The 15,772-nt window shown below is 42.4% G+C and overlaps 1 protein-coding gene across 4 annotated transcripts in view; it reads right to left on the bottom strand.

Annotated features, from left to right (window-relative positions):
* DERL1 (derlin 1) overlaps positions 1-10,512 on the bottom strand; it is a 38,397-nt gene extending 27,885 nt beyond the window's left edge. For 2 of the 4 annotated variants that reach the window (XM_090283405.1, XM_090283406.1), the window contains exon 1: positions 9,755-10,512. In XM_090283405.1, the coding sequence (XP_090139531.1) occupies positions 9,755-9,907 (153 nt within the window). In that variant the 5' untranslated portion in view covers positions 9,908-10,512. The remainder of the gene's footprint in view (positions 1-9,754) is intronic. The other 2 variants (XM_090283407.1, XM_090283404.1) reach the window with 2 other exon arrangements.
* Between the last annotated feature and the right edge of the window lie 5,260 nt (positions 10,513-15,772).

The raw sequence follows: 15,772 nt of genomic DNA, 5'->3' as shown, positions 1-15,772 counted from the left end.
ATCATAAAATAAGCAATGAATGTTTCTAAGCAAGTTGAAAAAATCAGTACTACAGAAGTACATGGTTAGTCTTTACTGTGATCAAGCACACAGTTAAGCCTATCAAAAATAAATTACAAAGGCAATTTTCAACAGTACAGTAATATCTCTATTCAGAAAAATAACAAGTCAGATGACAAAGCTTGTCAAAAAATATCATACACAATAGGCAGAAGTAAAAATAAAAAGTTTTAACCCAAATCACTGTGGTTTTTAGGCAATATAGACACCTGACTTTATAATATTAGTCCTCTCCCCCATAAAAAGAAAAATTTTACAGAAAGTTCTACAGTGAAAAAGTAAACCTCTCTTCCGATCCTTAGTCTCCCAGTTCCCTACCCAGCAACAATGGATCAGATTCTTATATTTCTTTCTACAAAAATTGGTATGTGTTACTATTATTCATCCCTTTTCTTCCTACCTTATATCACATCGTTCTATACTTGTCTCACTCCTTTGAAAAATAATTTATTGCCTTCGTAGTATTCTTTTTATGTAGATATCTAAACTTCATTTAAACTGTTACGATGCCACAATGACTATTCTTGGATATCCTCTTTCTACATACACAGAAGATAAATTCCTGTGAGTCATTCTGCTAGATCAGACACCTGCATGTAGTTTTGGGAGATTTTGCCAAATGCATACAACAATGTTTAGTCAATTTACAGTTCTTTCTAAAATGTAGATTAATGCCTTTCTTCTCTCCACACCCTCACCAGTTAGTGTATTTCATATTCACCAATCATGTTTTTAAAACTATAGCATTTCCTTTCTTCATTTTTCGCTAATTTGCTTTTCTTTATATATTATGAAAATTTCCCTTTTTCACTGGTGCAAATATTTTCTGGACTGTCATTACACTTATGCTTTTATAATATTTTGACATGTAAATTTAATGTAGGCAAATAGATCATGCTTACAAGCTACATCTCCACTCTAGGAAGATAAGAGTGCTCACAGTTCTGTTTTAGCACATTCATGGTTCACCTAAGGAATGAGGAAGAGATCCAACTCACTTTTCTTGATGGTCACTCAGTTTCCCCAATCCTATCCATAAGGAGTAACCCATTTTTTCTCCATTGATTTGAAAAAGTATTTTTATCATATAGTTATTCCTTTTTATATTAAGGTCTACTTTTAGATTATTCTGTTTAAAACTGAATTCCTATGCCAATCCCAAGCTCTTTTAATTTCTAGTTTTATAACGTCCTCATACTTGGTAAAGTTATACAATTAAATAACCCCCTTCCTGTTTTTCTTTCACATTTGTCATAATTTTCTTGGCTAGTCTCAGTTTTTTATTTTTCTAAATGAACTAAAACTAACATCTTTTATTAATAAGATATTTGTATAATACCAGCCAGGAAGAAGTCTTTCACGGCACTGAGTTTTCCATAGAGCTGTGGCTTTCTACCTCTTGTTACACCCGCCATCCAAGCTGAATTATCTTTTTGTGTGAGCTTCTAGAGCTTTCCAAGTATAGAACTCTTATCTGTAAATAAATTGTGCCTCTCATCCCATACTTGTTTGACTCAGTGGCAAGCACACGGCGAGTCCTAGTGCTGGAAGCAGTCGGCTTCCCCAGACCTCCGGAAACGCCAGCATCACGCTGGCTTTTGGCTTGAGAGCTGTGTGCGTCCTGCACAAGCACACAAGACGTAGCCACTGCTTGGGGGATTCTCAAAGGTGTGGGAGGCTGCCCAAAGCAGCAAGAGTGGGCACAAGGGCGGGGAAGTGTGGCCCTGGAACACCGAGCACGAAGTCCCAAAGCGTGGCAAGAGCACAATAACGCGATGGGGCACTGCTAACAACGCGGGTGTGGCTGGGACAGAAGACAGCGGCGACGGGGCCTGGCCAGACACAGAGCTGGCCCGTTAAACTCTCCATGTAGTAGGACCCTCAGCGCTTGACTCCCTGTGGAAGAAAATGCACTTTCCATACCCAAACAGTGACTCTGCAAGAACTATCTATTAAACCAGAAAAATAAGATTAGTCAACGTTCATTTTGGTTTATTTACAATTTTATCATAGAAACAATAGTCTAATGGAAAAAAAAAAAAAAAAAACACTAGAAATAATTTGAGAAGACCTAGATTAAAGCCTTAGCTTACAATTCTCATTGCTGAGTCTCGATCGCCATCTGTAAAAAGGGGTTGCTATGCTAATACTTGCCCTGCTTTGTCTGATGTTGTTTTTAGTGTGCCATTCTGTTCATTAACATGCACGGATTCAGGAGGTGGATTTTACAGGAGAGGAAACAGGATGAGGAAAGGTGAAGTAACAGCGAGTAAGTGGCAGAGCCAAGATTCTATCTCAGCCTGACTCCAGAGTTTATGATATTAAACCCTATTATTCGGATGCCTCTCACAAGCAACAGCGCTATTATGAGATAAATTACAATTAGTAAACATTTGCAGTCCTACTATGCTTCCCTAATCCTGATTCTTCCTGCCTATGAAAAACACTGTGAGGAAAGACCAGAAGCAAGCAAGCCCTGGCCTTGGCTCTTAAGCAGCCATAGGGGCCTTGGAAAGGCCAGGCAGGACCTTTGGGTTTGCGTCTTCATCTACCCGATGCCATCTGTCCTATGACTCCCACCTTCCTTGTCTCATGATTTTGTAAAAGGTTGGAATTAGGAAAGTGGATTTAAAAGGTGCTTTGTAGAAACAATGCTCCTGTGTGGGTGTATGACCATGACAATCTTTTAGGAGTTGCACACCGATCTGGTTTTTACAATCGTACATTTCAAACTACCCCCATAGTCCTGTAAGTTACTGGAGGCCCGATTTTAGAAAAAGAAAAACACCTCAATTTTTTTCTGACTACATTTTCACTAACACTGACAACACGACACTATTTTTAGCCACTGTGTGCACCTGTTCTTTGGAAATCAGTCTTGTCAAAACACCTCACTTCTGTTCCCCGTTCATTAAGCTTACCCTTGAGTTACACTTGCTTTCATTGATCTAAGAGGCTTATTATTTTTGTTACTTTAAAATTATAATTTGAAAAGACAAAGAGATACTCTGTCTCTTCAGAAGGACACAATGTAACACAGTATTTCTGAAATCCCCTTGGAGGGCACCCTCCTTTCCTCTAATTGGTAAGTAAACAGTTAAGATGAGGAAAAGACCTTCTTTTCGGGACTGGGGGCGGTGGAGGCACCCGGAAAGCCTTCGTGGATCCCTTTAGAGGCAGCCAGGGGCAGCACAAAGAGCCCAGGTAGACAGGGGTCTGCGTGGCTGGTGTGCCAGAAGCTTTGGAGGGGAGCATCTCGTTTTAATCCCGCAGTGATCCCAAAGCCAGAACCATAATCACCCAGCTTTTTCATGAGGAAAGCTGGTCCCTCATTAGAGTTCAGGTAACCCACCCGGAGCTCCCCACTTAACAAAACACCTTCAAAACACATAAGACACTGTTCTTCAGTCTAGTCCAACAACTTCTGCTGAGAGAATATTCAGTTCAGCCATCCTTGAACTAAAATGCCGCGGACAGCCTGCGACTGAAATAAACACGCATGCCGTACAGAATCGAGAGCGGGTTGTGGTGGTGGTTGTGTTTCTACTATCAAAAACAAAGATGTTTCTGAAACAGTAAGGACTGGGTGACTTGGAAAGTCTGCGTGGGTAACCAAGCAATTAAGAAAGAAGAGCACCCATGTGCCAAATGCTGATGTTAGCAAACTGGCTTTTTTTTTTCTTTTTTTCTTTTTTTTTTGACACACTAGGTGTCAAAGAAAAACAAATGAAAGGTGCTCAATCTCAGCTGAAGACTTTCAAAGAGCAATTAGAAGCCATCAATCCTACTCAACAGAAATGCATGCCCATGTTGGTCAAAACGTACCAGACTGTTCCTGGCAGCACTACTCATTCTAGCCGAAGCTAGAAACTACCCAAAAGGTCCCATACCTAAGTGGTGGTCTGTTCCCACAATGGAACAACATGGGGATGAGCAATCTACAGCCACATGCAAAAACAAGGGTGACCCTCAAATGTACTGTTAAGAGGACAGTTACTGTGCGATACATAGATGTCGAATCATAATACTGCACACATTAAACATATATAATGTTATAAACCAGTGTTACCTCAATAAGTAAATAAGTAAAATCAGGGACAGATTTCAAATCCTGAGGTTGGAAACAGAACAAGGAAGTTTGCTATCTTCCTTCTATTGAACATTGTACTGGGAGTTATAACCACTGCACTGCAAGAAAAAGAAAATAAAGGTGTAAGCCTGGAAAAGAAAAAAAAAAGAGGCTAGACACAAAAAATATATACTGCATAATTTCATTTACAGCATGCTAAAAAAAAAAATGGCAAAAATAACCTACAGTATTAAAAGTCAAGATAGTAGTTACCCTTGGAGGAGGTGGTGGCCAGAGGGGAGCAGTAGGAACATTTTGGAGGGCTGGTAATGTTCTGTTTCTTGATCTGTGTGGTTAAATACATACATTTGGTTTTCTGAAAATTCAACAAGCTATATGTATGTAATATATCTACTTTGCTGCTTGTATACTGTAACTCAATAAAAAGTTAAAAAACAAAGCTATGTTCTAAGGGGCAACCCTATGTACGAACCACAGCAGAGCCATCTAATGTAGACAGGACCGCTAAGCAAGACTCGCAAGCTGCACTACACACCAAAACACAAGCCAGTCAAGTCCTAATCCAAACCTTGGGGCTCTTCTCTGCTCAGCCTACAGACCAAGTTATTCCCCCCTCGGTTACATGTGTACATATCTCTCTTCCCCGGTACACCCTTAAGTCAATCAGCTAGGCTTGTTGTCACAGGTTAAATGTAATAACATAAGCAAAAGCTTGACAAATACAAGCACCAGGTCCAATCACAGGTTTGGTTGGTGCCATTTCTTATTAGCCTTGGAGACAAATTAAGAAACAACTTGAGAGTTCATATCTTCCCGTTTCAAGCCAGGTTACTTTTGAGGGGACAAAAAAATAAGATAATAATCCAGCATTTATATTTCAATTTCAATTAAAATTAAAATTAGACTGTTACTGCCCACAGAGAGAAGGCAGTAATAACAGAAATTATTGGCTAATAAATAAAAATGGCATTACTTATGAATAAATTATTTACCAGATTATTTACTAGGGTTTTACAAATATTTTTCTGTGTTTTATATAATAGAGGGATGAAGTAGGTAATACATTTGCTCAATCCAAACGTATCATTTTTGTGTTTCTGAAATCAGGATGTATCTCACTATCAATATATTCATTTAATGTAAATTCTACTCTCCTCCCCCTCCAAAGTTATATTAAATTGGTGGAGCACCTTATAATCAATGGAGTTAGAACAGAGTAAGCCACGGGAACAGGGTTAATATGGTAGTAAGTTATACCCATTTTTAAGTTATGTTCTGTTTCTTGATCTGGGTGCTTAGCATACACACGTATTCAGTAATTAAGAAACTGAGGCTCAGAAAGGGTAAATAACTTGCTGAAAGGTATACGACCAGTAAGGAGCTGAGCAAGGCAGGCCCAAACACCATGGCTCAACTACTTAAAATCCCATAGTCTTCCTACACTTACAGAAAAAGAAAACCAATTTGCTGTGACCGATTGGGAAGAAATCACCCTCAATAATGTTATACACTTACCTATGTGTTTTGGTAGATATTATACAAAGGAGTTACTGAGAGCTCAGATATTCAACTCAAGGAAGTAGAAACTGAAACTGTAGATGTCTATGAACTGGGGCAACGCTTCTATCCGGGTGACTGTGGGAGCTCAATGAGATAACATATGGAGAAGCACAATGCAGATGGAAGGGGGTGATGTTACTTTGCCCAAAGAAATACACTGTCGCTGTGGTGGAAGCCATGGGAGACATAATCTCAGAACCCACTAGAGCAGCAGGAAATGGCCACCTCTCTTCTGCTTAATCAGAGACCGGTATGAAGGCATTTCATCACAGCGAACTATTGGATTGACGGGTGTTAAGTGTTAGGGACTAGGAACAGTGGACCATCACGGCTGTTACGTTTTATCTACCCAATGAAGGAAATAACATTTTAAACTTTGGAGTTCCAAACCAATGAGCCGCTCAGAGGAAACTTCTAGATAAGGAGGGAAAAAAATGTTTGTCACTTGCACCATAAATCCACAATTCTGAATCAATCACCCTGTCTTTATTTAAGCTGTTCAAGATCCGGCTTCTAAGGAAAAGAGGCGCCTCTAGCAGAAAGCGCACACACGCTGTTTGTGCTCACACCTCAGCCTCTCAGATGCAGTTTTTCCTTCAACAGCTTCACCTGCAAACACGTTTCTCAGGAGGCTCTGAAAGCTAAACTTGTCCCGAACGGGTAGGAGTCCCCGCGGCAGAAAGAAGGTGTAAAGGTAGGTCCTTTCACGCCCGGGCAGGCGGGCATGTCCTGCCTCCTGCCTCCTGCCTCCTTCCCAGCCTCAGCACAAAAGCCCCCAAGAAGCAAGGCAGGGAACCATGGAGGCTATGGCGCGAACGATAACTCTTTATAATCAGGTCATCACCTTTAACGTTATACACCTGTGGTCTGATAGAAAGGTTTTCTTTTATTGATCTGAGTAGGCAAGTGAGGAAGATTTTGCAAGGAGAGTCAAAGAGCCAGTTTTGACCAGGTTTCCCCACAAAATGATAGACAGCCGCTGCTCCTTCAGCCCGCGCAGCCCCCAACAGGTCCCCCCCAGGCAGGACATGTACGACGGTCACGCAGTCCACAAACACTGGCCAAAGCAACTAGGCAGAAAACAGTACACAGTTCTGGCTGCAGACCCAGATCATTCTAACAGCCAACTGCCTCGTTTCTAACTTCTCCACTTGGATGCCTAAAAAGCATCTCCAGACTGAACACGGCCAAAACACAACTCTTTTTTTATTTAACCACTGAGAAATAATTAAGCTTTTATTTAAGATAACAACAATAAATCCATTATGCGTTAATATGAACAGCACTTTTTTAATGAAAACTGATTTTCCAAAAAATGAAACGAGTCTGTGAGTGACGTGTTACACTCTTACAGCTCTCCTTATGTCTGACGTCACAGAAGACAACCAGATTCTCCCCTCTTCTCCGTGCAACCTGTTGTGATACAGTTCTGGTTGAAATATAGGGAGAAAATCTGACCTCAGACAGATCTGGAGTTGGAAAGGGAGGAGTATTTTAATAGTCTCTACCCATACCCTCCGCCAGCCCCAAACCTAAGGCTCCCTGAATATTCCCAGTCTCAGTACAGGGCTCCGCCGCCCACTGTGAAACAGTGACATCTCTTGAGTCCAGCTTCCTCCACCCATTCACCCTTCATATCCAGCTGCAACCCTGTCCACTCCGACTCCCAGCCCTACCCACTCCTCTCTAGCTTCACAGAACACTATCTTTACTTCCTAACTTGATTCTTCCCTCTCCCCGATCCCACATACCAAGTCTGTCCCACAGAGTAGTCAAGGCAACCTTGTCAGTCCATTGTTCAAAGGTGCCAAAGCCTTCCCTGCGGCTTGGAAACCACAAAGCCCTATCCAATCTAGCCCCAAAGCATCTTTCCATCCCACTTTACTGCACTCACCCCTGGCTACCTCCGTCCTCATCCCTCCAGCTGACTCTGTACCAGCTACCCAGTCTTTTATTCTATTTCTACTGCCTGCCTCTAGGCTTACTATTATTTCTTCTTCCTGGAAGACTGTCCCCAGAGCCAGATACCCCCAAAGCTGACGCCTCTTGAGTCTTTTCTGGAGCATTCCATCAAATGATCCACCCCTTAAGTCATTCTCTAGCACATGCTTCTCTCGTTTTCTTCATGGGAGCTGGAACTTTTTCTGCCTTGTTCACTATTGTACCTCCGATGCCCAATAATTTCCAAGCATTCAAGCAATATACAAGCACCTGCTATGTGTCAGGCACTATTCTAGGTAACGACACTGGTAAACAAGACAAAGATCTGGCTCTAATGAAGCCTTCTTTTCTGATGGGAAGTGAACTAACGAATACCAAGTGGTGATATGTAGCAAAAAACATTACGGGTAAGAGAGACCAAGTAAAGGAGGGCTCCTATTTTATGTTGGGCAATCGATAAGGCCTTTCCAAGTAAGGTGGCATTTGGGCAAAGACATGAGGGTGGTAGGGACGTAAGCCATGGTTCTCTCTCTCAAGCAGAGAAGCAACATGTGCAAAGACTCCATGGAGAGACTGCATTAGCTGCTGGGGAACAGCTAGGCGTCCACTGCAGAGCCTAATGTGCAGGATGGACAGGAGCAGGAGACGAGGTCAGAGGCAGTAGGGGCCTTGCTGGCCACTGAAGGGACTTAATTTTACTCATGAAGTTGAGACAAGACACTGGAAGGTTCTGGGAAGAGGACTGACAGGACCTGATTTATGTCTTAGAAGGATCACTCCAGCTGTCCAGAGAAAAGATTGAAAGGAACAGGCTGGAATGATAATGGCTTGCAATGGAGAATGAAAAGGGACTGTATTCTGATTCTATGTCTAAAGTAAACAGTATTTGCTGACAGTTTGAGCGGTCTAAGAGAAAGAGAAGTCGAAGATGACTCCGTGGCTGCGGCCTTGAGCTCGTAATAATGGCATTTCTATTTACTTCTAGGGCAAGGGGGAAAGGGTTTTCAGTTTGGGACATATAAGTTTCAGATACTTATCAGTCACCCAAGTGATAATTTTAAAAGGACGGCTGGATGTACAAGTCTGGAAATCAGGGGAGCGATCTGGACTAAAAACCCATATATTTGTATTTGAGAGTCTTTAGTTTATAGAGTATTTAAAGCCATGGAGCTAAATGAGATCACCTACAGCTGGGCAGAGTGTAGAGACGAGGGCCTATACCTGGTACCTGGAGCTCATGACAACATCTAAAGGTCATGAAGATGAGGAACCAGCAAAGGAGATTAATAGTCTGTAAAGAGGGGCACAACAGGAGAGTATTATCCACAGACCACATAATGTGTTGACATTATTGTCGGATCTTAGTATCTTACCTACCACTGATTAAAGATTTAAATCACAGAATCCAGTGAATAAAGGCAATCTCCAGGAAACTAATATTCTCTTGCCAGTAATATTATTCTGGCCTGTTTCCTTCATGCTTAAAAGAAAAAGCAAGGCCTTCCATTTCCGGAGCAATTAACTCTTCACTCCTTCCTTTGCATATTCAAACCGTATATGCCAGATACTAAGTCAGGGCATGGAAACGCAGGTAAATAAACTCACTCTTTGCACCTCTGACCTCCAATCACTCCCACAGGGAGAAAACACTCGTTAACATAAAAGGAACTCAGCTGGTTGTTGGGTAAGTTGACAGCCACAGGCCACCCACGTGGCAGAGAAAGGTCAGAGGGCACCTGCTCCAGGTAAACCCACGCTGCTAATCACGGGCGTCCAACAGATTGACAACTATCAGAGATCCCCCTTCCCACGGCTCCTTCTCTGACTGCAGAGTGGGGGGAGCCCAACCTGAATAGAAGGACATAATCAGTCCCTTCCCGGGACCAACCGGAAGCCCCCGCGCCTTCCGATAACCAGCCCCTTGCTCCAGCTCCCTTTGCCGCCACTCCACCCCCGGACCACAGGACCCCGCCCCAAACCGCTGGAGCGGTCGCACTACAAATCCCACGAGGCACAGCGCGCTCGCCACCTGCCGGTCTACGCTCCGCCGCCGCGGACCCGCCTAGGACCTGTAGTCTCCACTCCCCGGTCGCTGGTCAGTACCTGGAATCGGTAGAGAAAGGCTTCGGGCCAGAGGACGAAGTAGGCCGGGCTGATGAGACCGAGTTTACCGACCAAGGGCACCGCGACGGTGGCGGCAAACCAATAGCGCGTAATGGCTGGGATGCTCCTGAACCAGTCCCCGATGTCCGACATCTTCGCCTCTTAGCTGGCCAGGATGCGCACAGCCGTCCTACTCCTTGTCCCAGCCCCTTCACTACGCAGCCGGCTCCGTGAGTGGAAGGTGTCGAGGCGGAAGCAGCCCAGGTCGCGGTGCAGAAGGCGGAGACCGGCGGACGTGGCGCCACCGAATTCGGACCAGCGAGGGAGCGTTCGGAGGCGAAACTTCCTCTTCCGGCTGCTGAGGAGGACGTTGACCAGAAGTCCCTCCGCTTAAAGGGCAAGTACAGATTTTACCACTGCGCGGAAGCTCGACGGTCTAGGGGACTGGGCGATGAGGGGCGGGGCCAGAGGGGGTGGTGGTGACACGACTGGTGGAAAACAGTAGTTGCCAGGAGCAACGGCTAATACTCCAGCCAATGGTGAAGCTGATCGCCCTCCACCTATTTTGCGGAAATTCTGGTAGGTCCACTTGGAGAGAGACTGTTTAAAGGGGAAGGAGAGAAATAAAGCACATCATCTCTTACTTATTCATTCATTCGACAAGTATTTTTTGTGGGCTTACTACGTGCCGGGTGGGATTCTAGACGCTGGAGGTGCTGCAGTTATCAGAGCTGTCGGCGTTACCTTCGCTCCTGGAGCTTCCATTCTAATGGGGTTAGAAAGATAATAACCGAGGAAGATAATATTAGAGAGTAATAAGAAAAATATGGAAAATAAAATAGGATGATGAGGTGGAGTGACGGGGTGGCAGGAGGGGAGTGTGGGGAGAAATTAGCTACTTTAAATGAGAATGATCAGGGGAACTTTTCAGAGGACCTGAGCCAGCGCCACACCCGCCCCAGCGCAAAGCTCTGGAGGGTTTTCCATGCAGAGGAAAGCCACGCCAATTAGGAATGTTGAAGGAACTGAAAGCAGAAATGATCTTGACAGTTAATCAAGTTCGATTTTCAACTGTTGTGCCACAAGGATTTTTAAAACATCCATTACCTATTTAGGGACACTGACCTCTTTTCCCTTAGACTGTCCAAAAAAATAACAACCACCAACAATAGCTGTGCGGTGTGAATGAATAAAAATTATACCTATTTTTGTCACATCGATACAGAATATATTTTCTGGTATGTCGCAGAATTTTAGTAATTAGTTTATGTGTTCCATGAGATGAGAAAGGTTGGAAATCGCTGATCTAGTTCGTCAGATAGGACTTAAAATACAGGTAGATGAGAATCCATCTCTTTTTAGAAGATTCAAAAAAGATACGGAATAGAACTTTTCAGATGTAGGTCCTACAGTTTAAGATTGAACAAGCCATTCAATACAGACCACGAGGAACACACCAGTAGTCCAGTTAGATGTCTTCTCTTGCTTCAGCAAAGGAGATTGCATGCCAGGGGAACCTGTACCATCTCACCAAACAAAAGACTAGGAGGAACAGAGGAGTTTTGGTAAAATTTAGATTTGCTTTGATAGGCTGAGCAAAGCAGGACTGGGTGTAAAAGGCTTAATTAACATCAAGCAATGATACCAGGCTAAGTTCTAGGAAAAATATGTAGAGCTGTGGGGGAAATAGACACTCTCATAAATTATTGATAAGAATATGAATTGGTACAGCCTTTCTGGCAAGCAGTTTGGCAATCTTTAAATGCATTTCTAGGAATTTAAGCTTTAGATAGATTCCAGCTTTTTTTTTTTTTTAATGTGCAGGAATAGTCATTGTTTCATTTTTTTAAATAAAAGATTGGAAACAGCTGAATATCTGTCAATAAGAAACTGATTATAAACTACAGTTTATCCATATAATTGAATATTATGCAAACTTTATTAGGAAAAAATAACTTCGTGTACTCAAAAATGGAACAATCTCTAATAATACAGAGCATTAAATTAGAAGAGTGATAGTACAATACGCATTCTATGCTATTACGCTATTGCACCGTCGTATTGCACAGAAGGCACAAACGCAAATATACACACACTAGTTGCATGAAACAGTGGTTACATCCGGGAAGGGAAACTCAGGCTGAGAGACAGAGTTGGAAAGAGACATTTTATAGCATATCCTTTTCTACCTTTTAAATGTTGCCCCAACTGTATGTCCTAGCTGTTTAAAAATTAACTTTAAAAATATGTAGAAAGATTTGTTAGGAGGGAACAGGTTCAATGTCACAAACTTTAGAAAGATTGAGAAGTAGAAAGGATGACCTTAACTATGTCTTTCTTGCTATAAATGAAATATATTTTCGATTGTTTCTCCTTTAAAAAATGACTTTAAAAAAACTGGAGGAAGATTGTATTGCCTCGCGCTGAACTTGGCACTGTGCTTCTGAGTGATGCTGACAGACAGGGCTGATGACTCAATGCCATTCTGTCATAACAGTCATATAGGAACACCGTCCTACTGGGATGCCTGCCATGTACATGGCATCTTTCTTCAAGAAATCCAAAGCACATTGCAAAGATGTAATTAATCCTTTTTTAAACTAGTAGACAGTTTTTTTAGCACCATCTTGCAGATGAAGAAACTATGGAAAGAATAATAATTTATCTCTGCAAACCCAGCAGAACCAGTTAGTCCTAAGCCTGAGAAATTTTTTAAATTTTGGCATACTGGGTTGGGTGACAAGATGGTTACTAAACAGCATGTAAAGCATTTCCCATTTGTTATTCTGATGTGGGTAGGTGTGTGTGCATGCGTGCATCCATGTATGCTAAATAAAGTCAGCCTTCTACACACTGTAAAGGAATCAGTCTTGATTTCAGCACTGCCTCTGTCCTATGCTGAATGTGTGACTGTGGGCAAGTCATTAACCTCTTAGCTGACTCATCCCAATGGGAAAATATAGTATTACCTGCTGCCTACATCAGGTTGTTTGTTTGTTCGTTTGTTTGTTTTAATTGAGACCCAGCTTGGTGCTTGTGCTCTTCATGCATCATCTTATTTAACGTTCACACTAACAACCCCATTGGTAGGTACTATTTTGATGGAAACTGAGAAACAGAGATTAACTAACTTATCCAAGATCTCATAACTGTAAGTGGTGATTCAAATCCAGCTCCGTCTGACCTGAGACCATCTTTGAACCACTCTGCAGCTCTTCTGTGACAAATGTAAAGGCTCTTTAAAAACTCCTAAACATCTCGTAGGTACTGGTTTTATTCTGCTAACCCACACAGAGGACCAGCACGTGGGAGGCACTGAATATTTCATATATGAGTAAGCCAGACTGGCTGAACCAGAGATTATGTAGGAAGTATTTGGAAGAAAATAATATCAAACGTCTCTGAACTAACAAGTCTAAAAACCAAATCATCAGAATAACAACAATTCAAGCAATAATTATCACTATTCATAGTTTATATTCATCAATTCATAGTTTATATTATAATCAGCACAATAGGGAATGATATTCATTCAAGATATGCCTTGAGGAAGGCCTGCAGGGACCTGAAATGCCTGCCTTCTACATTACAAAAGAAAAACCTGTTCAAGCTTATGTCAGTGTTAGAATGTCATAGTTAAATGCAGGATTCTTATCAGTTGGCCTTAGACCTACGTCACCACCCATGGTGCAGGCATCCCACAAGAATCAAGGCATAAGCAAAACTCTCCAAAGGCCTTCACATCTGGAGAAAAGCACACTAACCAGGGCCCTGAGCCATGGCAAAGGCATGAGGCCTGTTCCCATCACTATCAGGAAACAGCTTATTACCAGTTTATTATAAAGGATACAACTTAGGAAAAGCCAAGTGGAAGACGTGCGCAGGGCAAGGTCTATTTCCATGACAGGTCTAATTAACCAAGATGAAGAATGTAGTGGTCTCTCTGAAATATCACATGTCTAAGTTGATGAAAGGGACTAGGAAGCAGCGCAGTGTTGAAGTTGGCTCATATTAGCTCACAAGAGCCAAGTGTTAAATTTTCAGAAATTTTGTGAATTTTGTGACTCAATTATAAACCACAGCCAATATTAAAAATTAAATTATATAAACTTAAACTCAAATAAATTGGCAAGAAATTTAGGTAGCAAGAAAATAAAGACATATCTTAATTATTATCTGTGCTCTTGAGGTTTTTTTTGTCTAGTGTATCTATATGGCGAACATACTGTATAATAGTGTACTGTTGCTCACTTATTTACAAATCTGCATTCAATGACATCATGTTGGTAGCTTGAAATTGATCATAGGAGTATTTACACTACAGAAATTGCCAAATGCTACAAACCAGGTCTTTTCCTTTTGCCAATTTTTCAAATAACTTTTCTACTTTTATTGAGAATTGGTATTCATCACTGTATAAGTTTAAGTTGTACAGCATGATGGTTTGTATTACATATGCAGAGTGGTGCAAAGGTAGGTTTACAAAACAGAATTTATTCTTGTGTTATTATTTATTAATGATTGCATTATTTTCCATAGGAACAACCATAAACCTACTTTTGCCACACCCTGTATAGTGAAATGATTACCACTATAGGTTTAATTAACATCCATCATCTGCTTTCGATATAACAAAAAATAAACTATTTCCTAGTGATAAGAATTCTTAGGATCAGCTCTCTTAACAGCTTTTCTGTATATCATACAGCAGTATTAGCTATGGTCATCATGCTGTACACTATGTCCCTAGTACTTACTTACCTTATAACTGGGAGTTTGTACCTTTTACCACCATCCTCCAGTTCTCCTCCTTGTCCCCCCCGCCTCTAGTCACCACTCGGCTCTGTGGCCTCTCTCCACACACTGCCCAGAGCGGTCCCTGGAGGAAGGATGCCACGCTGCCCTAGAATCCTTTAGTGGACAATAAACGCTTCATTCAGTCAGCTTGCCTTCCTCCCTTACAGCGATTAGAGGCACTTACTCATGGTTTACTGGCATCCTTTCATGCTTGATTGATAGCCTGTCCTCCCAGCCCACATTTGTTATTAGGAGCCTGAGATCAGACTGCGTATTCAGCCCTGTGGACCATAGTCCTAGCGTCCTCTGACCCCACGGCCCTCTGCCCAGGAAGGCCTTTGGAAAAGGCACTGCCTACAGAGCATAATTTTGAAGGTTTAAGCCTCCCCATAAAAACTTCTTGAGCTAACGCCTACAATAGCACACTTAGATATTAATTTCTCTGGCGTCAAGCTTGCAATTTTTTAAAATCCAACTGCCTACAGTAGAGGAATTATAAAATGGTGCCGTATCTATAAAATGGGATATTATGAAAGTGTGGCTAAGGCAGAGGTGGCTCTAGGCTGCCCTTGCTTCATAGGACAGATTTGGATGTGACAGAAGCCGAGAATGCCATACCTGCCACCTCCCCGGGCCATGTGGAAAGGCTGTAAAGATTGGAACCTTGCAGCCACTTCCCACCCTGCCATGAAGTGAGGAGCTGCACCCCCTGGGCTCTTCCTTCCTTTAATCTGGAGGAGGCCTTTTAGAAACCCTAGACATGTCAGCACTTTCGAATTGTTTCTGGGAATGATCTTACCGCCTGCCAAGTTGAACATCACATTTCCCCCTCCTTTGATACTGTACCATTTCAGCCGGAGGTGCCAAATCATTCTGATTACACATGAAACACTACCCGGGGTTGGCTCGTGCATGTTTTATGAGGACGCTTAGGTGTGAATATTTATTTAAGCCTCTGGGATCACATCCCTCAGATTTTCCTCTTCTGCCCTGACCCACATTAAAAGGGTGGGGGAGGTGCCGTCTCCTGAGCCCTCCTTACAAGACCAGAAAGCTGAGTCATCTAGAAAATGGAAAACGTGGCCTAGGTTTCATCAGTCAGCAGCATGACACCCGTTTGAGTTTTACTGATGAAACAGGCCTCTTTCCTGTGCAATGTCAGCTTCCCTGCACCATATGTCACCATGCCCCGGTCACCTAACAGGTGCCTGTTTGGATACA

Source organism: Furipterus horrens, unplaced genomic scaffold, assembly GCF_987537825.1.
Source record: "Furipterus horrens unplaced genomic scaffold, mFurHor1.1.pri manual_scaffold_7, whole genome shotgun sequence".
NCBI lineage: Eukaryota > Metazoa > Chordata > Mammalia > Chiroptera > Furipteridae > Furipterus > Furipterus horrens.
This window is presented reverse-complemented; position numbering and strand designations above follow the sequence as displayed.